This window comes from Balaenoptera physalus (assembly GCF_965194825.1).
Source record: "Balaenoptera physalus genome assembly, chromosome: 1".
Lineage (NCBI taxonomy): Eukaryota > Metazoa > Chordata > Mammalia > Artiodactyla > Balaenopteridae > Balaenoptera > Balaenoptera physalus.
Window position 1 is genome coordinate 118,302,414 of NC_138882.1, and position 27,308 is coordinate 118,329,721.

At 34.2% G+C, this 27,308-nt stretch overlaps 1 protein-coding gene across 3 annotated transcripts in view; it reads right to left on the bottom strand.

Moving 5' to 3' along the window:
* PKN2 (protein kinase N2) overlaps nucleotides 1-27,308 on the bottom strand; it is a 126,183-nt gene that overhangs the window by 78,192 nt on the left and 20,683 nt on the right. For 2 of the 3 annotated variants that reach the window (XM_082476744.1, XM_082476746.1), the window contains one exon: nucleotides 10,180-10,480. The exons of the other annotated variant lie outside the window; for it this stretch is intronic. In XM_082476744.1, the coding sequence (XP_082332870.1) occupies nucleotides 10,180-10,480 (301 nt within the window). The remainder of the gene's footprint in view (nucleotides 1-10,179; nucleotides 10,481-27,308) is intronic. 3 annotated transcript variants of the gene reach the window in all.

Sequence of the window (27,308 nt, forward strand, 5' to 3'; positions counted from 1 at the left end):
TAATCATAAATTTTATATTAATTGGCCTCAGGTTGATAATGCTTTCAGGTATCTTACAGAAACAAATGCAAATCCTCTTTGAAAGAAGGCACTTTAAATCCAGACCTAAAATAATTCCCACAGATAAAGTTCCAATGAAAATGTGCCCACAACTAGAAATCACAAGGTTCCAGAAGAAAAAAAAAATTCATCGTGAGTTAGAAAAAAACTACAGGAGTAACATAGTAAAGATTTCATTTGTTGTCATTACCTCACACAAAATGTGAAAAAGTATATTTTATAGGTAAAATTAAATAGAAAGGTATAAAAAGAATGACTAAAACAAGAGACTATCAAAAATTACCAAGATTAACAAAACAGAACTTGTAGTAGTGTGTGTGTGTGTGTGTGTGTATATATATATATATATATATATATATAAAATACATATACAAACAAAACAGAAATTAGAAATACAATATACGTGGTCAAGAGCAAACTGGACACATGGAAAGAATTAGAGAAATGGAGATAGACTTGAAGAAATTATCACGCATCTAACTGGAGTTCCAAAATGAAAGAGAAGAGGGAATACAAGACATGCAACATTCAACGAGATAGGCACTAATAAGCACTTCCCACAATCAATGAAATACACAGATCCAGGAAGCCCAACATATCCCAAGCAGATCAAATGAAAAGAAATCTGTATCATTCAGCAGAACACTGCAGAGTAAGAGTTTCTTAAAAACAGCTAGGGAGAAAAGGCAGAATATCTGCATAGTTTAACCACTAGATCAGTAACTGCCCCCTCAAAAACAACAGGGGAATCCAGAAGACATAAAATAATAGTTTCCAGGTACTGAGAGAAAATAAATGTCAACCTAGAATGATATACCCAGGGAAATATCTTTCTAAAGTCTATACCTTTAGGAAGAAAAAGAAACAAGATGAAGGAAGGCCTGAGAAGCATGAAGAAATGTTGAACAAAGAAAATGATAAACACGTGGGTAATTATAAACCAACAATGAGTATATAAAACAATAATAATTAATGTAACTTGTGGAACTGAAGATAAAATGATAGAACTAGAATATGAACAATGACAGCACTTAGGTCAATTGGAGTTACGTAGATTTAAATTAAAGTATTCTAAGTTTGTTATATGGTATGTAAAGAAGGTATACCATTCAGTCTAGCTGACAAACAGAAACCACACTAGATATTTTGAACAAAGGGAATTTAATACAGGGAATTGGTTACATCATACATATTCAGGTATTGTGCAAAGGACTTGAGAAAAAAATTCCTTTTCTCAAAGGGCTTAGAGTCAGGTACAACCTCTATGTACCTAGATAAATGGGTATGTGTGTCTATTCATGCAACAGTGTACGTGTGTATATATGAACACTTTCAAATATACTGAAAAGATGAAAGAATGGTATAGTGAGCACCCATAAACCCACCACCTAGATTTGCCAATCTAGACACACACACACACACACACACACACACACACACACACACACGTAGAAAGATAAAAAAAGAGAGCAAACATAAATGGTACGAAGAAAGATGGGAAAATTAGATTTGGGAGGAACAATTTCAATCAGAAATTGAAGTTATTAGCAGAGGCCAGATTATATGAAGGGCATCTCTGTAATGCTATAAATTTGTACTGTATTCTGTAGGGAATGGAGAGCCACTGAAAGGTTTAAAGCAAGAAAGTAACAGGATCAATTCTGAATACTAAGTAAAAAATAGTGGTAGCAGTGTTTAGGCTGGATTAGAGAAATACTTAACACGCAGGCTTTAGCAGTAAGGATGGATAAGAGATACAGATTTGAGACCTATGTCAGAGGTAGAATCTATAGGGCTTGGTGACTTGACTTACTTACACTGGAGAGTGAAAGTAAAAAGAAAGACAGACATCTACAGTAAAAGTCAGATTTTAGTTACAGATTATGGGGGTCATGCATTAACAGGACAGAAAACAAAAGGGAAAGATTTAGAGGCAGTGTTCCAGGAAGGAAGAGTTCAACTTTAAACATGGTAAGAAGCAAAGTCAACAGGATAATAATACCTATATTCAGGCAATATCCATAAGGTTATAAGGCTATAAATTATGAGATGAAGCCCAGAAAATCCATTTTGGTTTGAAATACCACTTTGAAAGTCAGCAGAAAATACAACGTGGTTAAAATCTCCTTAGGGATGAGATTTTCCAAGGCCAGAATGATGAGTAAAAACTGAATTTGTTAGTAGTTTTCCCAACAATGTGTAGAGCAACAGATATGCTGTTTCTGGTACTTTTTGTATTTTCTCTAAATCCACAACTGAGCAGTTGGCTTCCAAAATGAGTTAAGAGTTCTAGAAAACAGAAGCAGTCCGGATCCTCAGAAGGCTCCTAAATAAGGTTTAGCCTTAAACTGGTTACTTCATTCTCGTGGAGGTTAGTAACGTAACTGACCTTGAATCTTTACTTCCTAGCCCCAGGAAAGCTTCCTCAGATTTTACTTACATCCAGAGGTTTCATGTTCAGAATTAGAAAAGCTTAAATGCCTCATACTTGACCTTTCCTCAAGCTATTAAAACGCTTGTTCACAAAACACCATAGAAAGAGCATATAGAGTCTCTATTCTCTTTGTTTTATGAACGAGAAAAACAAGGCCTGGAGGGGTTGCAAGTGGTACACAAATACATAACTATATAATGATCCAGCTGGGATGAGACCTTGGATTATAGAAACTTTGTTCTTTAGTTTATACCTAGCTGATTCCCAATGCTCAATATTCATAAAGTGGTACTTGTACAGCCAGGATGTCTGTTTATGGAACGAGGCTATTTATTTCATTCACAAAAAAATAAGAGGAAATATAACTGAAGTAAATCTAGCCAAATCTAAATTAATAAAGGTAGTAGTATGCTGAAGCACTATCTTACTATTTAACTATCTCCACAAACGTCCATCTATAAGTCTCATAGTTACTGTTCACTGGTCAACATTTTGGTTTTCACTTAGTACTTATAAACAGATATTTTAAAAATAAGCTGCTCCAGATTCTTGACATGTGTTACAATTATATTAACTGTTTATATTTCCCCCCAAATCCATCTTTCTTGTTTAAACAGATACGCTTACCTTATATAGTCATCTGGAAACTGCTCAGATTACAATAAATGCTCACTAATTATTAATGGATTCTTAATCAGTTATTTTGTGTACTCAGGATGACCTATGTCAGATGTCACCAACTGAACTAATTTTGCTGAAATATTTTATAACTAACACAACCTTGGGTTAAGCTTTCTTAGTATTTTACAAAAATAGCATGGATAAGATTATGGGTTGTGGTGTTTTTTATTTAAGGTAAAATAAGCAACCTAGGCATTAAAATTTCAGAACTGCCTATATATGTTACATTATATCTTTAAAAAAATTTTTTTTCATTGAAGTATAGTTGATTTACAATGTTGTGCCTAAAACTGGCTTTTTACATAATGAACATTTTTTTCTTTTTTCTTTTCTTTTTTATTGGAGTATAACTGCTTTACAATGTTGTGTTAGTTTCTGCTGTACAATGAAGTGAATCAGCTATATGTATATCTATATTCCCTCCCTCTTGGACCTCCCTCCCACTGCTCCCTCTCCCCCATCCCACCCATCTAGGTTATCACAGAGCACCAAGCTGAGCGCCCTGTGCTATACAGCAGGTTTCCACTACCTAACTATTTTACACATGGTAGTGTACATATGTCAATCCTAATCTCCCAATTTGTCCCACCCTCCCCTTCCCTTACCCCCAGTGTCCACATGTCTGTTCTCTACGTCTACGTCTCTATTCCTGCCCTGCAAATAGGTTCTTCTGTACCATTTTGCTAGATTCCACAAATATGCATTAATATATGATATTTGTTTTTCTCTTTCTGGCTTACTTCACTCTGTATGACAGACTCTAGGTCCATCCACATCTCTACAAATGACCCAGTTTTGTTCCTTTTTATGGCTGAGTAATATTCCACTGTATATATGTAACACATCTTCTTTATCCATTCATCTGTCGGTGGACATTTAGGTTGCTTCCCTGTCCTGGCTATTATAAATAGTGCTGCAATGAACATTGGGGTACATGTGTCCTTTTGAATTATGGTTTTCTTGGGGTATATGCCCAGTAGTGGGATTGCTGGGTCATATGGTAGTTCTATTTTTAGTTTTTTAAGGAACCTCCATACTGTTCTCCATAGTGGCTGTTATCAACTTACATTCCCACCAACAGTGCAAAAGTGTTCCCTTTCCTCCACACCCTCTCCAGCATTTATTGTTTGTAGTTTTTTTGACGATGGCCATTCTGACCAGTGTGAGGTGATACCTTGTTGTAGTTTTGATTTGCATCGCTCTAATAATTAGTGATGTTGAGCATCTTTTCATGTGCCTCTTGGCCATCTGTATGTCTTTTTTGGTGAAATATCTGTTTAGGTCTTCTGCCCATTTTTTAATTGGGTTGTTTGTTTTTTTGATATTGAGCTCCATGAGCTGCTTGTATATTTGGGAGATTAATCCTTTGTCAGTTGCTTCGTTTGCAAATATTTTCTCCCATTCTGAGGGTTGTCTTTTTGTTTTGTTTATGGTTTCCTTTGCTATGCAAAAGCTTTCAAGTTTAATTAGGTCCCATTTGTTTATTTTTGCTTTTAGTTTCACTACTCTAGGAGGTGGGTCAAAAAAGATCTTGCTGTGGTTTATGTCAAAGAGTGTTTTACTCTAAGAGTTTTACGGTGTCTGGTCTTACATTTAGGTCTTTAATCCATTTTGAGTTTATTTTTGTGTATGGTGTTAGGGAGTGTTCTAATTTCATTCTCTACATGTAGCTGTCCAGTTTTCCCACCACTTATTGAAGAGGCTGTCTTTTCTCCATTGCATGTTCTTGCCTCCTTTGTCATAAATTAGGTGACCATATGTGTGTGGGTTAATCTACAGATTCAATGCAATCCCTATCAAACCACCAACGGCATTCTTCACAGAATTAGAACAAAAAATTTTACAATTTGTATGGAAACACAAAAGACCGCGAATAGCCAAAGCAATCTTGAGAAAGAAAAACAGTTGGAGGAATCAGGTTCCCCAACTTCAAACTATACTACAAAGCTACAGTAATCAAGACACTATGGTACTGGCACAAAAACAGAAATACAGATCAATGCTACATTACATCTTAATGTTTAAAAACTGCATATTGCATATCTCTGGTAGGAAAGATTTCCTCATTCTGTACACAACTCTGTACCTAGGGCATGCACAGTTCTTTCATAAATTCTCCTTAAGATGGTGCTACTTTATTTTTCTTCTTTCCTCCTCCTAATTACAATAATATATATCATCAACCACTATACACCTGTTAGACTGGTTAAAAAATACATTAACAATACCAAGTGCTGGAGGAGATGTGGAACAATGGGAACTCTCATATATTGCTGGTGAGAATGAAAAATAATATAGCCACACTGGAAAACATTTTGGCAGTTTCTTATAATGTTAAACATATTCTAACATACGACTTAGGAATCACACTCCCAAGTGTTTACCAAGGTGAACTGAAAACATGTTCACACAAAAACCTGTTAATGGGTAGTTACAGCAGCTTTACTGATAACTGCCAAAAACTGGAAAACAACCCTAATGTTCTTGGTGAAGGAATGGATAAGTAAATTGTGGTATATCTATACAGTGGACTACCACTCAGCAATAAAAAAGAATAAACTATTGATAAATGCAACAACCTGGATGAATCTCAAAAAGCAATATGCTGAGTGAAAGAAGTCAGTCTCAAAAGGTTATAAACTTTATGGTTCCATTTACATGTTATTCTTGAAAAGCAAACTATAAGTGACAGAGAACAGACCAGTGGTTGCCAGGGGATATGGAATAGGAAGAGGGTGTGACTACAAAGGGATAGTACTGTTCCTTTTCCTGATTGTGGTGGTGTTTAGATGAACCTATATGTATATTAAAATTCATGGAATGATGTACCCAAAAAGAATCAGTTTTACTGTGTATTAACTTAAAAAAAATATATCAAAGAATTCAAGTATTAGGTGTATATGAATCATTTAATTTCATGATTTTAAAGATGAGAAAACAAACCCAGGGGCATTAAAAGTGCCTTGTTAATTAACAATCACAGTTACCTACCTAACAGCAATCCTTTACTTAAGAGTACACAACTTAATATAAAATATGCTTACCTCAAAATGAGAAATTCAATCAGAAATAAGGAGTATGTAGAAACTGCATAATAAACCAGGCCACACAGATTTTAATAAATATAAAATTCAACTATAATTTCTATGCTACATTTAGGTGGATAGGCCAATAATAAAAAGAAATTTAAATTCTCACTTCTACTCATTCAAGAAAGACTTCATAAACTACATTTTAGTCATTAAGAAGACTCCCTCAATATAGATATATCTCTGGGATTTAGAAGAATTTCCAAGGTTAACTCCAAAAAATTCCAGGGAATTCCCTGGCGGTCCACTAGTTAGGACTCTGCGCTTCTACTGCAGGAGGCACGGGTTTGATCCCTGGTCAGGAAACTAAGATTCCACATGCTGTGTGGTGCAGCCAAAACAAACAAACAAACAAAAACAAAACAAAAAAACCACACACAAAATTCCAACACTATTAGTTCTATACTAAATCAATATTTTCTTTCTGAACACTCTATATATTTAAGAAAATATACACTACCTCAAAAGGTAAAAATCAATCTAAGCTTGGTGGGGTCTGAGAAAATGGAAATGGGAAGAGGTACAAGAGAAGGAAGTAAGATAAAAACAGAGGGAATTACACTATACAAATTATTAGTTATACCTAACAAAATATGAGAAATATTCTTGTCCTCTTCTTTAGGGATGATATAGGAGTCCAAAGATTCAGAAAATTAGTTCTTTCTTAAATACTTCCTTTCAGAGTCTCAGGTATCAACTAAGGCTTAGACTACTAATCCACTTTACAGAGCTCCAATAACTTTTTTCACAAGGTGCATTCAGCCTCATTTTATAATATGTTTATAATTTCCATGTGGGAATAATAATAATACTCCATGAGACTATTCTTGAAGTATATGGAAGGTGAACAGGAAGCTTAGAGTATCATGGGCATGAAGAGAACATCAAACAGTCCCAAATGATCTGATCTTGACATTATAATAAGTAACATTTCAGAGAGTTTTACAGCTAAAAGTCTGAAAGTTCATCTGATAAAAGTCCTTATTTTACAAATTAGAACCTAATGGTTAACAGCTAATTATTGCAGAAGTGAGTTAAGAACAGGCCTCCTAACTGCTTACATGGTAATCATATATACAATGCAAATTTAAATTCTGTCCCTCTTTCCTTGAATCATTCATTCTGCTTACATACCCCCAAGACAACAGGAATTAGCCGAATACTCCTGCACATACTTATTAATCTACATACTTTAGAGAACTGAAAGCAAAATGCTAGGCCCTTGACCCTTTATGTCAGATCTAATCAAATTAAATGATTTTGCCTACTTTAGTACACAATGTAAAACATAAAATTTTATGGCAATGTGACCTAAAATTAACATTGAACTACCTTTAACCCTCTGTGTTGTTGTTTCATTTTAATGCAGTCAAATAAGTAGTATGAGGAAAAAAAAAACCCCAAAAAACAACTTATTACTAAGATGTGTGAATATGCCATTTGCAAAGAGAACTGTTTTTTTAATATATTCAAATTTTAACCAACTTGTCAAGTTCATTCCAAACAAACTGAAGTATTAAGAAGTCACAGTAGAAAGTTATATTTCATATAACATTTGCCCTGCAGTTATCTGGTAAGTCAATAACAGCAAAGAAAGTTTCTGGAATTATTTCTCCTATAACTTTTATTTAAGGCTTTATTTCCCAAGTATTAAATATTTAAAGTTCCATGATAAATTACGCTTTGGTATTAATTACAAAAACTAATACAAGGTTTTTATTTGCTGGGATTTTTTTTTTTTGAGATATAATACTCTCAACTAAATACCTACTCTCAACTAAACACCTACTATACTCCAGGCTTTATGATAAACCTTGAAAATAAATGAATGAAAACATGGTCCTGTCCTCAAGGATCATACAGCTTAGTAAGTGATATAAAAATGTACAGAAATAAATTGTAATACAACGAGTGGACAAAGTAGAATAGAGAAGATAATCAGAGAAAGTCAAGGAAGGTTTCACAGATATATCCAAATTGGCCTTTGAGGTAGAAAAGGAATTTGACAGCAGGACTAAAAGGTCATTTCTTTATAGGAAACTCTAGGAAAGACAAATCTAATCTAAAGTGATAGAAGGCAGACCAGTGGTTACCTAAAGCCAGGGATGGGGATTGGAGATTGATTGGAAGTATGTATACAAGAGAACTGAAGTGATGGTCAGGATCCTTAGTTGTAGTGATGGTTACCTGGGTATATACATTTGTTAAAACTCATCAAATCATATACTTAAAATATGTGCATTTTATCATATGTAATTTATATACTTCAGTAAAGTTAATTTTTTACAAGGGGCTGGGGAAACCAAATGGGCTACTCTTTGGGTGGCAAAAACACTTCTATATTCCAATTACAAGGTAGTTATTGGTATTCTGTGATTATCAAAAATGTTTTCTCTAAACTGAGTTTAAAGCTCCAGCACAGTTTCTTATTTTAGACCTCTCCTAAAAAAGTAATGGGCAAAGAATGTAGAGCTCGGCAGAGTTCCAACAGAATAGGCTATATCTAAGTTTATATGATATTGCTAAAGAAAAAGCATTTCATAATACAAATTTCCATTTATAATGTAATTACTGAATTTGTGGGTAAAAAAATACTAGATTGAAGAGTTCTTTAGCTAGTTTTGTAATTCTGGGCAAATTAATTCACATCTTTGGGACTATTTCAGCTCTAAAATAAGAAGGCTGGTTTCTTTATGATTTCTTTCACTTCTAAGATTTAATTATTCTTACAAGATTGAAATCTCTACATAGACAGTCTCCAATTGAAACCCCTAAGGTAAGTCCCAGATGTTGAAAGTAATGCATTAAAACAAGCTCTATAAGTACACTGAATATCAGAAGCATTGTACACAACTTTTAAGATTGGAAATTTGTGGTTCTTGGTCAAATTTATGTACTTTCTTAAGCAAATGTAATTTTACTTATATCTGTTTTTTCTTGGCTAATCATACAGGTTCTTCTAAAACTTCTGTGGTGCTAGATACATCATTCTGCGTATACCACTCCTTATCTTTGCAAATGCAGAAATTAAGGATTTAGACATTAAATAACTAGCTCAAAATATCCTCTTTGCAAAGACAAAACTATTAGATCAAATGTGTCTTATATGATTTGTTAAGTAAAAAGGTTTAGAAAGAATGTATATATGAATGGATGGACATTGATACAAATATAGAATTTTTTTCCTGGAAGGACATAACAACAAAAAACTTAGTAATGCTACCTTTAGGGAGTGGGCCTAGAGTGGATAGAGGTCATTTTTCTATTTTTACTTTCTGTACCATTGAAAAATTTCCAACATGAACATCTGTTAATTCTACTGTTTAAAAATTATGCTCTTAGGTTGGACTTATAGGTTGTATTTTCCTTTCATTTTCAATACTGGAGAAAAAAAAAAAAGTAATGTTCGGCTTTTTAAATTTTCTTCTTTTTTAAACAAAATGCCTGGTGGTGTAGTTGTTAATTCAGTTGCTTAGACCTCAAAGAACAAAGGTCACAGGTTTGATTAACTATATTTGTAAAAAATAAAAATATCCCTTGGTCATAGAATGCATTTTTAACTTTAAAAAGTCATCTGGCAAACTCGTGCTGCTGATCTCAAGGATGAATCAGGTAAGAGCATGTGGTTGACTCAATACAAAACATAAATACTGGAAAATAACTTTAAGTAATGTCTTAGTGACAGAGGGTAAGAGAGCAGACAGAGAATTACTCATCTCTAAGTAAACGTTTTAATTTTCATATTCATCAACTCACTGCACCTTCTGAATAGAATATAAATAAGACCTTAACTGTAGGAGAAAATACAGTCCCTGTCCTTTCAAAAACACTAAAGACTATAAATGTCACAAATATTATTATTTTTAAAATAATACATTTCTTATTAGTATACTATATAAACATCAAATAAAATACCTGTAACATCTTCTGGATCTGATACAACAATATGTGCATTTAGTTCCTGTAGCTTGTGATGCAATTCTTCTAATTTTTTATTTGATTTTTTCAAAATGTTGTCCACATAAGCCAAACTTTTTTTATCTGTTGTGACTTTCCTCAGATTTTCAGCTCCTTCTTTGATTTTCAGTTCTTTTCTTATTTCTCTCTTAATTCGATCCTTGATATCATCCAATTTCTGTTGCACCATTGTATCTGAAAAGTCTAATTTTTGAACAGCACTCACATTCTCATAAAAGGGAAGACTTCGGGAATCTCCCTACAGAAAAAAAATAAACACACAAATGTGGGAGTTTAGGAAAGTTAGCTGCTCAGTAAAATATGCCATATAAGAATACAACTGTACTTAAAGCAATTCTTCAAAAACTCTGCCCACTCACTAAATAGCATTACCTGACAAATTTATATTAAAATAAACACATCTATACACAAAGACATCTTTGGGCTGTATAAACAGACAATGAATTTTTGATATTCCATGAACCCAAGTTAGATTCCAAAACCTACACTGTGAATCTTGAACAAGTTATTTAACCTTTCAAATACTCAGTCAAATCGTGTAAAATCTAAATAATAATATTAGGCACTTTTCAGAGATAATGTGGTAATTCAAAATATTGTATGTGAAGCTCCAAATATAATTCTTGGCCCACTATAGTCACTTAAGAAGTGAAGATTATTATTAAATTCCATAGGTGAGATAAAATTCTATTTTATCTTCTATAAGAACCTCTTAAATATAAACTAATATTGGCAAAAATAAAATAAAATTATATCCTTATGACCACTTTTTAGTTAAGCAATTAAATGCATTAGGGCTTGGGAAGACTATTTTCAGAATTCTATTCATATATTTCATGACTATCTATCCCAATTGATAATTTGGTTGACTGACTACATAAACATCACTACTAAAAGATGTCTAAATTACGTCCTACTGACAGAAGCTAATAGAGTACACAGTATCAGTTATTCATCTTAAAATGAAAATCAAATCAGGTAAGCACATCTAATCTACATTTAAAACAGGCAAAGTTATGTTCTGGCTATTTGTATATCATTCACTATTTTAAACTCCATTACTACAATACTACTGGTTTTTAAATTTTTAATTTCTGAAACACAAGAAACTAGAGTTAACTTTTGCCTTTGGGAAGAGGAATCGAGCTTGTGAAGGACACAGAAAAGAGATTTATATTTCACTGTGCACCCTTTATGTATCTTTTGAACCACAGACCTAAGTAATTAAAAGATTTTCTTTAACTTCTTTGGGAATTCATCACACCCATAAAGTAAGTTCTATTTAAATACTTGGTGCAAATACTCTTTATGTCTAATTCTTCACCTCTGAAAAACATGTATTTTGCAAAACAGTGAGTTAATGGATGGGAAGATACAGGATTTAGTCTTGGCATTGGTACCAATTTACCTGGTGCCAATATGCATACTATGCAAAAAATGAAGCAGTTGATGTATAAATTTGTTCTTAACCTTTTTAGGGCCAACAACCCCTTTGAAACTGACAAAAAAAGAGTAGAACAAAGAAAATTTCATGTTTGTATGTACTAATTCCAGGTACCATAGATCTTAGATTAAGAATTCCTGAAATTGGTGATCTACACCTACTGGCCTTAAATTTCTGATTCTTATCTATACGAACATAGAATGATCTCCTATCTGGGCCAAAATAATGTCGAGGCTTTTCACTATTTATAATGGACTATAAGTCCTATCAATCCATTTATTCAGTTTCCAAAGTTTATAAATCCACCTTTGTCTGGTTATCAAAAACATATGACTATTGTCAAAAGATAAAATCCCAAATTTCTACTGTCTAGCTCAGGTAAAGGGAACGGAGGCAAACAATTCTTAAATGAGAAAGCTTTAGCTAAATGCATTCCTCTAGATATTTTTATTTCTATCTTTATAAACTTAGAAAACACTACATGAATTGCTTTCACAAATCTGTTCTTTAATATTAGGTACTAAGCCAGAACGTTAAGTGTCTCAGTAATTTTTTCTTTATGATGCATAGGCTAAAAGAAATACCTAACAATTCCATTTATTAAGTAGTAAGGTCCAAATAACTTAATCAATACTTATAACAACTTAGTAGCTATTTGAAATAATACAAACTGAAAGAAAATTACATTTGTATTTCATTCTTTAATAGCCACAGTTACTTATTAATGGGATATATGTCTGCTACTGGGTACTTCACAATTTCTCAAAACTTGAAATCAGTTGGACATTCCCACCTTCATCCTATTCTGCCAGTACAAGGGGGTTGTAGAATATCCTTAATATTGCAACTTTACTGACTCTAGTTAGTCCACACGGTATCCAACAAATGGTGTCACTGTGTTTCCCTGAAATTTTAAAAATATACTGCAGCATCCTGAGAGCTTGCTGAGGCACTCCCAGAGAGCCTTGTTGCAGAGCTTGAAAATCATGGTACTAATATTTAAAGGCTGCTAAAAACAAAACAAAACAAACAAAAACAACCACCAAAAAACAGTTACCCTTGGCTACTTCAACTCCCACTTTTCAACTTGCTCCCTAAATGCCGATCATATCAAATTACAGAAATTTACTGCCAGAGACAATCTCTTTTGGCTCAGCTACTATGCATGCTGCACCTTTGGGATGCATCATTTTCCCTTCTTTCTTCAACTATCTCTTCCTAGTCCTTTCTTTTCTTAGTTAACTTTTACTTTGTTTCAAAGTTTACCACAATTTTTTCCCCAGGAAAGAATTTCCTGCCTATGCCCTCTCTTAGAATTTAGATTAAATGCCTCTCTCCTGTGTGCTCTGATAATGTGGACTTTATTTAAACAAGTATTCCTTTCCTTATCTGACAACTCCAAAGACTGTGAGCAATTTGAGGGCAGAGCTTATGCCTGGCAGAGTGGTTCTGTTTTGTTTTCTTAATGATTTGATTACATTATTTAATATTCTTCTTTTAGAATTCAGGAAAATCTATCACTGCTAAGGAAGTCATGCTTTCCTCTTTCTGGTAAAGAGAACTCATACTCCAGGAAGCTCTAAGGCAAAACTGATATTCAATCATAGCAACTATACTGGCTAAAATAGATATTAGATATAAATCATATGTGGTTAGCATGTTTGCTTCCTCTTCCTAAAAGGCCTGAATTTTTACTCCCATCTTTTGTTGTGACATGGTTCAAATACCTTTTGGAAAGGAGGAGATACATAAACCATAATCAATAACTTAAGATAAACTATGCTCCCTGACAGCAGATAGGAAAGGTTACAGTACTTTCTATTACTCCTTTCCTAAAAATTTTAGTTGCAATAAACTGTGAAAGTTATTGGAAAATATAACTTTCTTGCATTTGGAACAACTGAAATGAGATATTCCATCTATTAAATTATGTCCCTACCCTAAAAAAAAATAAGAGCAATTATATCATAAATGGAATCAGTACTAGGCAATGTAATAATATTCTTGACCCAGTAAAATAAATCAGCCTCAGGAAAAAAAAATAGCTATTTAAGCAGTGAAAATCTTCAGTGATAATCTCTGTCTCAGTAGGTTCTATTAGAGGTAGTAGTAACATTATAGTAATTTATGTTTACAAGCTTTACCCTTTCATCCACCATTCAACTCTTTGTACTCTATAATAAAGTTCACACCTCCCCCAAAAGTAAACAGTAGATACCTTTTCTCATGTTTTCAAAACGAAGCAAAGTTAGATCCAACCTCTAATCACAAACTCCCTTTTAAATTCATTAATATGCTCAGAAAGAGATAAACAAAAGAAAGGAAAAAAACATAAAAGTAATCCTAAACATAAAACTAAACTCCTAGTAGTATTCATGATCCTCTACCAATCATATATACACAAAAGAAACCCCATTAATTCTCAAACCTTTTATCACTGAAATCAACAAGCTTAGTTAGCCACTCCATTCTAGTCAAATTAATCTAACATTTTGCTGTTATATTCTCTTACCCGTCTTTCTTTCTTATACCCTATTCCTTTCACTATCAATCTAAATCCACCATCATGTTTAAAAATATTTCCACTCTTTCATGATTAATCCTACCTATTTTTAATGTATTTTATATCATCTATATCCTTAATTCAGTCTTTCAAAGCAGATGGGCCAAATCCAAAAACAAGGAAACCATTAGTGAAATTAATACACTCAGGATTTATAGTAGTACAATCGAAATGATTTTTAGGTTAAGTAGATTTCGAGCAGCTAAATAAATAAAAGAAGGAATAGAGACTTCAATGAGTAAGAAACAAAGAGTAAAAATTAGAGTTCAAAGGAACCAAAATAAATTAAAAACTCAGTGGACGGGTAAAATAGCAGATTAGACCAAGCTAATGAATTAGTATCCTGGCAGATAGATAACTTGAGGGAATTACTCTGAACTCATCATACAGCGATAATGAGAAATTTAAAGGCATGGAAGACAGAATCAGAGGATCCAAGATCCAGGTAGTTAGAGCTCCAGAAAAACAGAAGAAAGACAATGGGGGAGAAGCGCTACATGAAGAGATAAATGGATGAGAATATTCCAGAGTTAAAGCATGATATATCCTTAGACTGGAAGGTCATACCAAGTTGCAAATAAGATAAATGGAAATAACGCAGCAACTACAATGTAAACAGAGAGAAAAAGCATTTTTATCTACAAACGAATGATAATTAGATCAACAGAAAACTATTCTTTAATAACAACAGAGGCTCCAAACTATCAAACTTCTACAGGATTTTCAGCCTTTATCTTCATATATTGCTAAGGCTTTCTCCAAAATTAAAAAAAATTTAAAAACCAGCTGCTTCAAACTATTAACATTCTTGGGGAAATGACAGATGAACTAACCCAGTGCCCATGTTACACTTACATCATTCCCCTGCTTACTTTCATGTATATGTTCACTTCTATTGAAGAAAAAAAACTTGTGCTATGGCAGAAGAAACTGTACCATTTTTACCTCTTAAACTGACAAAGAGTTTTCTAATCATAATGTTGGCAATAATCCAGATGTAAGCTGTAAAACTTTATAAAAGTTGGAACTATGTAACAAGAATCTTTAAAATAGTGATTCCCTTTGGCCCAGTAATTCTAATTCTAGAAATGTAAATAAGATAATTAGGAATTATTACTATATAGAATGGTAAATACAATACTTTTTAAAATAATATATGCTGGGCACAGACAGACTCCCTTACAAAACTTACAAGTAGGAGGGCTTTAAACCAACTTATAGAAAAGAGAAAGTTCAGGATATAAGTGTCACAACAAAAGAATTTCAAACAGTCTAGGGAATAAGGAAAGGTTTCTTTTATTTATACTCTTTATTGTTCGTCAGCAGTATGTCCAGCTCAATGTATTGCTACTATGTACACAGTTTTATTTCAAATTATGTTTAAAATAAGAATGGACAAAAAAAGACTGGGAGGAAAGAGATTAAAATATTAACAATAATTATCTCTGGGTAAAAAATCTAAGAAGATTTTTATTTTGTTCTTCCAAGTTTTCCATATTTTCTCAATTTTTTTTTTTTAGCAATTAATATATACTGCCTAATAGGAGGGAATTACATTTTTTAAAGACATTAAAAGTAACTTTCACTTTATTTCAATTTTGGCAAATGCAAAAGCTTTTAATGATACTTTACACTCTACAGTATATTTGCTATTATTTAACCAGGTTATTTCGAATCAATACAATTCTACTGCAAAGGATGAGACTACACATTCCACTCATTATAACTAGACCACGTCATATGCCAGTCAAGTATTCCAAGTATGCAAATGTGTTAATATATATTTGATAAATATAACTATTTTTATTTTATGAAATAACGAAATTCTGATCTGTAGAATAAAATATAAATTGACATTTTCTATTTACTACATTTCAACAAACTCACAGCGAAGTTAAGAAAAACACTAAAATAAGAACAGGATCAGATTCAAAGAACAAAATGAAGAAAAAAGTCTGTCACTTATGACCAAGTACTTCATTTAGGGAGAGACAGGAAAGGATGTTTACTTCTCACTGGCCAAGTTCCCAGAAAAGAAGTGAAAAAGCTGTTACTTTCTCTATATTACAGAAATGTAAAACAGTCTGACCTGACAGATGACAAGAAATGTTAGAGCATCCATAAAAACTCACTGGGTACAGTGATGCATATACTGTTTAGCTAGAAGGAATTTCAAAGATCAAGTAGCGTAACTCCTTTGATTTTAGTTTTGAGGAAAGCAGGTTCAAAGCAGCTATGCAACTTGCCTAAGGTCACAAGGAAAAGTCAGTGACCTGGCTGGGTTTAGCATACTAGTCTCCTGACTCCTAGTTTGGTGCTCTTTTACTCCATACCACCTTCTTATCCATTTCCCTTTATTTGAACTACACCTTGACCTAATTGATTTGCATTAATTAAGGGATATTATGTGCCTTAATTCAGGGGTACTGGCAGGACATATTTCCTCTTATTCTCTCATATCACCCTAATCCAACCTTCTGTGTCTAAGGGGAGAATGCTCTCACCAGAAAGCAAGAAACCAGTTCTTACACCAGCTCTCTGTCACTAGCTATGCAACCCAAGCATGTTATTCCATCTCTGTACCTGTTCACCCGTCTGCAGAATTATGTTTGGTTCTCCCACCTTTTAGTTTCTTTAAAATTTCTTTATTCAAAATATTCACTGAATGCTAGGTAATGGAAATGACACAATCCTGCTTTCTTTCAGGTATTCAATTTACTAAAGAAGACAGACATGAAAGCCAAACAAAATCTGAAGAAGCAGTAAAGCTTTACACAAATGTAGGCTATTGTGTGTGTGTCTGTGTGTGTGTGTGTTTGTGCATGTGTCTTAACAGAAAGCTCAGTTAGAATGTAGTATGATGGAAAGAACTAAGTATTTGGAGTCAGACTGGCCATGTATAAATTCTGATACTGCAACCATGTTAAAGCTTTAATTTCTTTTTTCTGTAAAAGGGAATTATTACAACTACCTTGACTGTATTATTTCTAAGTCTCACAATGGCTATGCCTAGGAATAAGAAGTATGCTTTCATAGCAATAGTATAGTTCCTGGCACATAGTACTGAGAGATCGTGCTGGGTGCCTACATAATATCCAGCCTACCCCTTTTCCTCACTAAGGAAATCTCCATTTTGGTAGATGCAACAAAGTGCTGAGATAAAATTCTCACTTCACCAGACTCCCTTGCAGCTAGAAGTAGTTACATGACAATTCCTGGCAAAGGGAAGCCCAGGATTTTGGGGAAAGCTTCCAGTTTTCCCTTTGTTTTTACCTAGAATGCAGACCCAAAGCCTAAAGGTGTAATAGGCAAATAGGACAGAAACAACAAGGATGACAAAGCAGAGTGGAAGAGCCTAGGACCCCAATGGCTTTACTGAACTGCTACACAAGTCCTAGACTGCCTACTTTGGACTTCTTGTCTCAGATGAACTATAAATCCCTCTCTCACTAAGGATCATATAGGGCCTTGTAGGCCAATATAAAGACTGGCTTTTATTCTGAATGAAATGGTGTAGGGCTTAGGGAGAGAAGTGATGTTGTATGACCTCCTGTGTTAACAGATTTGAGGGGGCAGGGAAAACTGCTATGAAGCTATGGTAGATTGTTACTAAATGGACTCAAATGAATCTTGCTTTCCTATGTTCATATTGTCATGTAGCCTCCTTCCACACTGACTCAAAGCTAGCCTTCTGACTTACTCTGACTAATAGTGTAATGGAAGTGACATTCTGATGATGGGCAGGGAGCTTCAAGAAGAGGCCTCAAGAGGACTCATAGCTTCTGTCTTCCTTCTTGAAAACTCAACTATTTAAAGAAGTCCAGATTATTCTGCTAGAGAGAGAGGACCCTGGAGGATGAGAGAGACCATGTGGAGAGAGGCCATGTGGAAGAGAACCAAAGCACTCCAGCTGTCTCATCCATTCCAGCTGAGGCACCAGACTCGTGAGGAAGGTCACAGTGGACATTCCAGTCCAGCTTAGCCACCAGCTGAATGCAGCTGCGTAAGTGAGCACAGGCAATACTAGCAGAAGAAACACCTCTTATACCCACAGAATTCTGAGATGAGTTTATTACACTACCATAGACATATGATACAGAGGCTACTGCAGCAATCCAGGCAAGATAGCTCTTAGAGCCATAGTGATAGCTCTAAGCAGTCTCTTCAATTTTGATTATTACTTTTTGTTGACTCTCAATAGATAAAAAGTAGGGATGGGGATGTTAATAACATTATCATTATGTTAAAAAAGAAAAAACAATTTTCCTTTTCTTTCCCACTTTATACCTTTCCATCCCAACACTTTGAGAAGATGTAGATAGAGACAACAATCCTCTTCTTAAAAAACAAAACAAAACATAGTCATTACTTTTAAAAACAGACTTGCTTAAAAAAAAAGCCTTGCTTCTCCACCATTCCTGTCACAAAACTAAGCCTAAGGTGCATGTGGGTGAGAGTATTCAATCCTCAGATTCAGTGATTGGTTTAGGAATAGTCATGTGGTTGAAATAGGCCCTTTCCAATGCCCTTTCCAGGGATTGATATGGAAATCCCACTCCTAAGCACAGGAGCTGCAAAGACAACACAAATCTGAAGCTACTGATGAAAGAAGTGCTTTTCTTACCATAGATAGCCAGAAAACAAAGCTAACTCAGAGAAAAGCAACCATGAGAATTAAAGAGAAAAAAAATCAGTAAGGACACAGGCTGAGCATCTAAATCCTTACATCTTTAAACATGCTTAAAGCAAACATACCCCCATGCCCCTAAACTTATTAGTCACAGTGCCAACCAATTCATTTTTTGCTTAAGTTAGTCTGACTTAAGTTTTCCCTTACCACAAATAAGAGTCCCAAATAATATTGATAGTTCTAGCTCCCTGCTTTGAAACATGAAATTTTATCTTTGTAATTTAGTAAAGATACCTGCAATTCCAGATCTATATATATATGATTTTTTTCCAATATCAAGACCAATGTTCCCCTATAAGTGTTTGTGTTCTCTACCACTCTAATCTCATTTTATACCACAGAACTGAATTTAGGGTCACATTTCCACCCTTGTTCCAAAGGATGCCACTAGTAATTTTTCATCTTATTTTGCATACTCTTCTCCCCTTAGCGTCTGGGAAAATATTTTTTTTTAATAAATTTATTTATTTATTTATTTTTGGCTGTGTTGGGTCTTCGTTGCTGTGAGTGGGCTTTCTCTAGTTGTGGTGAGCAGGGGTTAGTCTTCTTTGCAGTGCGCGGACCTCTCTTCGTTGCAGTGCGTGGGCTTCTCATCGCTGTGGCTTCTCTTGTTGTGGAGCACGGGCTCTAGGCACGCTGGTTTCAGCAGTTGTGGCTCACGGGCTCTAGAGCACAGGCTCAGTAGTTGTAGCACACGGGCTTAGTTGCTCCGCGGCAGGTGGGATCTTCCCAGACCAGGGCTCGAACCCGTGTTCCCTGCACTGGCGGGCAGGCTCTTAACCACTGCGCCACCAGGGAAGCCCTGGGAAATATTTCTTATCTCACTCAAACCATGTGATTCTAGTGAGGTTTTCAATGCTCTTACATGATCCTATAGATCTGTGGCCACAGTTGAATGATCTAAGGATGGACACCTCACTAAATTAAACCAGAGTTGTCCCACATCCTGGCCAAACATGATTAATCCATTTATCCTGCAAATATTTACTGAATACCTATTACATGTGCTAGATGCTGTACTCAACACTGGACATACAGTGGTTTAAAAAAAAAAAAAAGACATCCATATCTACATTAAGCTAAACATGAGTTCATAATGATGCAGAAAAAGCATCTGACAAAATTCAATATACATTCATAATTAGAAACTCTCAGTAAACTAGAAATAGAGACCTTCTTCAATTTGATGAAGAACATCTACAAAAAACTTACAACTACCATTATATGTAGTGGTGAAAGACTAAATTCTTTCCCCTAAGATCAGGATCAAGACAAGGATGTTTACTCTCAGCACTCTTATCCAACACAGTACTGGGCATCCAAATCACTTCAGTAAGACAATAAAAGGCATACGGATTGAAAAGGAAGCAATAAAACTGTCCCTGTTAGAAGATAACATGGTCATCTACATAGAAAATCCCAAGAAATTTACCAGAAACTTCTAGAATAAAAGAGTTCAGTACTGGGCTTCCCTGGTGGTGCAGTGGTTGAGAATCTGCCTGCCAATGCAGGGGACACGGGTTCGAGCCCTGGTCTGGGAAGATCCCACATGCCGCGGAGCAACTAGGCCCATGAGCCACAATTACTGAGCCTGCGCGTCTGGAGCCTGTGCTCGGCAACAAGAGAGGCCGCGATAGTGAGAGGCCCGCGCACCGCGATGAAGAGTGGCCCCCGCCTGCCGCAACTGGAGAAAGCCCTCGCACAGAAACGAAGACCTAACACAGCCATAAATAAATAAATAAAAATTAAAAAAAAAAAAAAGAGTTCAGTACTATCACAGGATACAAGAACACTCAAAAATCAATCATACTTCTGTGTACTGACAATGACCATGTGGACACCAAAGATAAAAACACAATACCATCTAATAATTTTTGCTTAGATGCTCCTGTGAGATATCCATAGTAAGCATGCACATACCCTATCATATTGCTTATAACAACTTAGCTTGTCTTCCCTGCTTGACAATAAGACAAGCCCTCTCTAAGTACAGAGGCATTATCTGTCTTGTTCATTACTGTGTCCCCAGCATAGTATCTGGTACATCATAGCTAATTAATAAATATTTTTAAGGGAATTAAAAAAAAAGAAGAATATGCTTCAAGTTTCCTAAGTAGAATAGCAACCCCCCATATCCAAACCCAAAACTCTACCCTCCCCCACCAAAACCTCTAGTTATAGAAAAAGTTTCAGGCAAAAAGAAAAGGAAGGTATTGAAACAAACAGCTAGAGTCAAAATTCAAGAAAATCCTCACATTTATAATATGGAAAGGGCTTTCAGACACAAATCTTTGTTCTTTTCAATTAAGTCATATATATTCAAGCACAAAAAAAATTATGCAGTGAGTAAAATCTAAATTTTGTCAGTAACTGTTCTTTTAATGACTTAGGTTAATTTTCCTTTGTTACTTTTTTCCTTTATTTATTCAAATTCTTAGAACCTTTTAGGTTTCATTACCAAGTGACAGATACTAGAGCTACCAAAAACTAGTATAGTGTAATCACCATTCCACTGATCAATTTTACCAATTTTCCAGCAATGGTTCTCAAAATCTTTTTGTTTATGTGGACTGGGGTGAAGGTGGTGGGAGGCGGGGCACAGATTACAGATCTACTCTGGGATCCAGATGGAAGCAATGGATTCTCAGAAAATTCCATGTGTGCAACACACACACACACAAACACACACACACACAGTGGCAGGAGGTTAAGGGGTTCACAGATCCCTAAGCCCATCCCAGCACCCCAAGTTCAGAACCCACGTAGGTCTAGCCTTTTGTCAACCAGTTCCAGCTATTAGCTATTTCTTAGGAGCCTAATATGCAAAAATGACTTTTAAGGAAAATATACCATATTCGCAAAAAAGGCATACAATAAGACCTTGATTAACTGACTTCCCAGAATACCTCCTTTATATGAAATCAACCATGTTAAAAATTTAAACAACTTCAAAAATTATATTAAGCAGAGCTCCAGATGACCAGAGAAACAAATCCTTCTCAGTGCCTAGATTCTATTTGTTCTCACATTTCTGAAGGTAAAACAGTTGATCTTCCTTCTGAACCTCCCCCATTCCTGAGCTTCCCAGGAGATAAAACATACAAACCCTGTTTTGTGTCCACAGTCCTAACAGTATAAGAAATAATGATAATAGTTTCAAACACCTATTACCATTATACTTTAACTGAAACTCTTAAAAACAAAGGGTAAAAAAAATTTTTAAAGGGCTATTTACACATTATATTTTTCTTTCATCTCTAAATGTAAACCACAAGTCATTTCCCCTAGCCAGAGCTTCTGTTAGGGACTTTATCACCTCCTAGGATCATTTTGGAAATATTTGGAAATTCTGGTTGTGAAGATGACAATAGGATAGAGACAGACGATAGGCACAGAAGTGACCAGGCAGAGCCAGATACTATGAAATAGAAAGCCAAAAGACTCCAATAAAATAATAACACCTACAAGGACATCAGAATAATCAAGATCAATCAAGATTTTGTCTCAAAGGAATATAAAATGATTAAATTAGTAAAATATAAAAATCTTTGTCACAGTATCTGATATTTCTCATTTATTCAATTATTACCATTACTACTAAAAACAGTCAAAAAGTGGGCAAAGGATAGCAGGATATCAAAGTGAAGAAAATATGGGACAAAAATTAATTTTTATTTGTCATGCTTAATTTAGAGCAGATCTATCACACAAAAACTCCAATGTGCTAAAGTGTTAAATATTTTTTAGAATGACTAAGCATAAACGAAATAGATAACATAGTAGCATATCTACTTCAAGCACAGTGCTAAGAATTTGGGAGCTTAAGAATAAAGAGATATTAAGAGAAAAAAGACTGCAAAGGAAAAGCCCAGAAATGCTCTTGTTGTTTGAAAGTATACAATAAAAGGCAACCAAACTAAGATTGTAAACAGATAGACATGGAGAGAAAAAGGGAGGGAGGGAAGGAGGGAAAAAGGGAAGGAGGGAAGGAGGGAATCAGACTGGGGCTCTCATTAAATGTTTTATTTCACTGATTAGGATGAAGAAATAGAGAACAAGTTGTCAGTTTCTCAGAGCTGGGCCTGGGGAACACAGCAATGAAACTATACAGAATACAAAAGAAGGTCCCTGGGGAAGTAAAACTAATTAGTCAATGCAAGATAAGTAACAGCTATTTACAAATAGAAACAATAAGAGAGCCAAGAGACTTGGTTGAAACAAGTTAAAAATTAGTGAGTGATAAAGTGTTTTAGTGGCAAATTAATAGAAATGTGGTACATGAAAGGAAACAAGAGCAGCCTTCCGACTGTCCTTCATATTGGTCTTCATGTCTGCTGATGACACAAGGAAAAGAGGGTTTCAGAGCTAGAGATTTCATCAAGAAACAACTTCTGGTAAGGAAATGATTTATAAATATACCAGATTTGGTATAGTAGTTGGGGGTGGAGGGATGGGAAGGGAAAGAAATGTCAGAGACAGGTATCCAGAAAGCTTCATTGGACTGTATTGTTAATGTGTATTTCTTTAAATCGGTAGTGAATACAATGGTGTTTTATTACTCCCTATGTACCTTTTGGTATGCCTATAACATTTTATTAAAAAATGAGGACGGAATGATACAAAAAACTAAAGGAGAGCGCTATCTAATAGTAAAGATACTGTATTTCATTACTGAGAAAGTAGTTTCAGAAGGCTATAGAAGTCTAATGTAGGATAGTCCCCCGTCTGGAATTTTGAAGGTAATGGCCTCTCAACCTCTTAAAATTGTTCTACTCTGAGTACATTTTCTTAAAAACATGATAAGAATTTTTAAGTTTAAATGCCATGTTACTGGGTATATTTCAATACATAAGAAACATTAAGTATATATTTAAATTTGTGACCAATGTAATACATAAACTTCTTTTATAATTCCTAAAAATGAAGTTTCTTAGCTATTACTTAACTACATTTTTAGTAGTATCTCACTGATTTTTTCTCATATTATAAAGCTGGTGTCCACAAATATTAATGTATCAGATAAAACAATTAAAATGGCACAAATGTATTATGAGTCAAGTTGGTGTCTTAAATGGATTCTGAATTATAGCCTTAATTTAAAATATTTATACTTTATGGTATATTATTTTAATAATACTGTTTTTAATAATTCATAACAAACCCTGGTTATTACCCATCTGAAGGAATCATACACATTCCATTCTTAACAATTCAGAACATGGAGTGCTTAGTTCTCTTAATTTTATAGTAGTATATAATAATCATAATTGCAAGCATGTTCTTCCTACAAAAGTCATATTCCATGAGGTACTACAAAAACATACATGGGAAGAAGTAGCAGTAGCCAACAGTAGTTGTTCAGATATAAACCATAATTCGGATCTTGACAGGTAGGAACTCTCATATATCTTCTGTCCTATAACTTAGCACACAAGTTTGTGTTTTAAAATTTGTTTCATTCAGCAGCAATTTATTAAATGTCTACTATGTGTAAAGTTCTATTCTAGACACTGATGATACAAAGATGATCAAGCCACTCTTCCTATAAAGCAGTGGCTCAGATCTAAGTTCACTTCATTAATATGGAAATCATTGTTTCAGCTCAATCATATCTCCTATTTAATATTACTAAAATTATTATTGGTAAAAATGACATCTCAATTTAAAAATGTAGTTAAAAATCATACCTATTTTAATAGCATGTGCAAATCTCAGGCTCTCACATGCTTCCAACACAGAAACACTTTTCACAACCAAAACTATCCACAATGATTAAGCAAAGGTAGGATATTAAAGGCAACAGAAAGAGAGAGATTATGAATAAGAAAACCGAAATTCTAGTCATGGTTCTGTCACTGATTTGCTATAAGACGCATGGCAAATTCTTAAATTGTGTTTCAATCTTTTTTTTCTAAAACAGTCATTTAGTTCTAATTTTAACTCAAACTTTACATTATATCCATTATGAATCCTATAAACAACTTTTGCTGTCATGATGATTTGGGATTGTATGCTTCCTTTTTCCCTCCATTCATTATCTTAGTTTAGCAGGAAGTCCTAATATCCCTGTATAATTACTTAACGTGTATCTTCCCTTCCACAGTTTAAGTTCCCTGAGAGAAGGAAGTATATTTGATCACTATTAAACATTCTGATCCTTCTTTTATGACCAGGCCCCAGAATAATGCTTCAAATACAGAAAGTGCTCAGTCAATATTTGTTGAATGGAGAAATGGCTGCTCAAAGTTGACATACTGAGTGAGAAGTAATACCTGACAGAAAAAGAAGAAGAAAAAAAAAAAAAGAATCATACTAACCACTAAAGTCATCTGGTACAGGAATAAGTAGTACTACATATTTCAATAAAGAGTCAAATTTTCTATGTATGCTATGTAAATCAGGCAGCAAAATGTGACATACACTACATAAATGTAATTTCTAAAAACAATGTTAAAAATCAATGCTTCATATGTTTAAAGGGTTAAGAATACTTTATTTGGAAAATATACTTCATTCCCCATTGATAAGACATTAAAATAGAACTGAATACATAATAAAAGAAAACTACATTTTAATCACAATTTAAAATTGGTAATTTTGAAGTATGATTTGATATCGTATCACAACACATTAGGTCACATTCTCCAAAGTGAAGAACCAACTTTTCCACTGGTATAAGGAGCACCCCAAAGGAAGATAAAAAGTCACACTAAGACTTCAAGCTATCCTTTTCTTTACTACCAAATAGAACAGAGTTTATAAAATGACATATTCCATTATGGGTGGGGTTAGATAACAAAAACCTACAGAGAACCAGTCAATAGCCGTAACTAATTTCCTTATATCTATTCACATTAACACAAGAACTACAGGTTAGACAGGCTGAACCACAAAAAACATAGTTAGAGGATAACAGGTAGGCTATAACTGCAGATCTATAGAATGTCACTAAGGCATTATGTATAAAGGAAACACTTAATAACAATAATAATAATTTGAGATTCCCCTCCCCCACTCCAGGTTGTCAATCAGCATTAGTGTTAGTCATGCTACTGAATGTAACCAAATGGTAATAACTTCTGTTCCCATATACTGCCCAATAAGCTGGATTTCCTTCAAATATACAAAACAAGTAAAAATGCATCAAAAGAAAAATATAAGAACAATTATTGACCCAAGTACTGTAGTAATTCAAATGTAAATTATTCATGGATTACTTTTGCCATTATCTAGAGCACTCTGGGATAAACAAATGTGAAATGTTAGAGTTGCTTTCCCTCAATATTTTGGTTAAAAAAATACAACCAGGTAGAATTCAGAATGGACAATAAGCAAATGAAAAACTACCAAACCTCTGTTAGGAGATGCAGTTAAAATAATGAGATATTTTTCATACCAAAATGAATTATTTCTCTCCCAGGCATTTACCCAAGAATAATAAAAGCATAAATCCACTAAAATACTTGCACACAAATGTTCATAGCAGCTTTATTTGTAATAATCAAAACTTGGCAACGACCCAAATATCCATGTACAGGTAGATGGATAAACAAATTGTGGTATATCCATACAATGGAATATTACTCAGCAATAAAAAGGAACAAACTATTGCTATATACAAAAGCATGGTAGAATCTCAAAAATCACTATGTGGAGTGTATGAAGTTATGTTAAAAAAAAAAGTACACACTGTAAGATCCTTTCATGTAAAACTCTAGAAAATGCAAATGAATCTATAGTGATAGAAAGCAGTTTTCTAGGCCTGGGAATTGGGGAAGAGGGTATAATGGCAAGATTACAAAGGGACACAAAGAAACTTTAGGGAGTGATAGACATGTTCATTGTTGATTGCAGTAATGGTCTCATGAGTGTAGAGGTGTGCCAAAACTTATCAAATTGTGTATTTTAAATATGTGCAGTTTATTGAATGTCAATAAGATTTCATTAAAGAAAGGTATTTTTTTTTTAAAAAAGAGAAAGCCTTTTTAATTATCTTATTCCCTTATTATAGACATGGTCATATTTTCCTTTTATTAAATTCAAGGTTGTTCATTAAAAATCTCTACTCAAGTTAGGATATCTTGGTTCTAGTCTCAGCTCCCTTACTTAGTGATGGCAGACAAATCACTTAACCTCTCTGGGTCTCATTTTTCTTATCTGTAAAATGAGTTTAGGCTAAATTGATATATGCCCATCTCACTTAATATTTTATGGATCTATAGACTAGTAGCCTCAGCTTTTTATCATATTATGTTGTTCCAAGAATTCTATAGTAAATCAAATCACATCTGTGATGGGGGAAAATGTTTATTACAAAATTCAACAGTAAACCTCTATAATTGCTTAAGATATTAAAATATAAACTATAT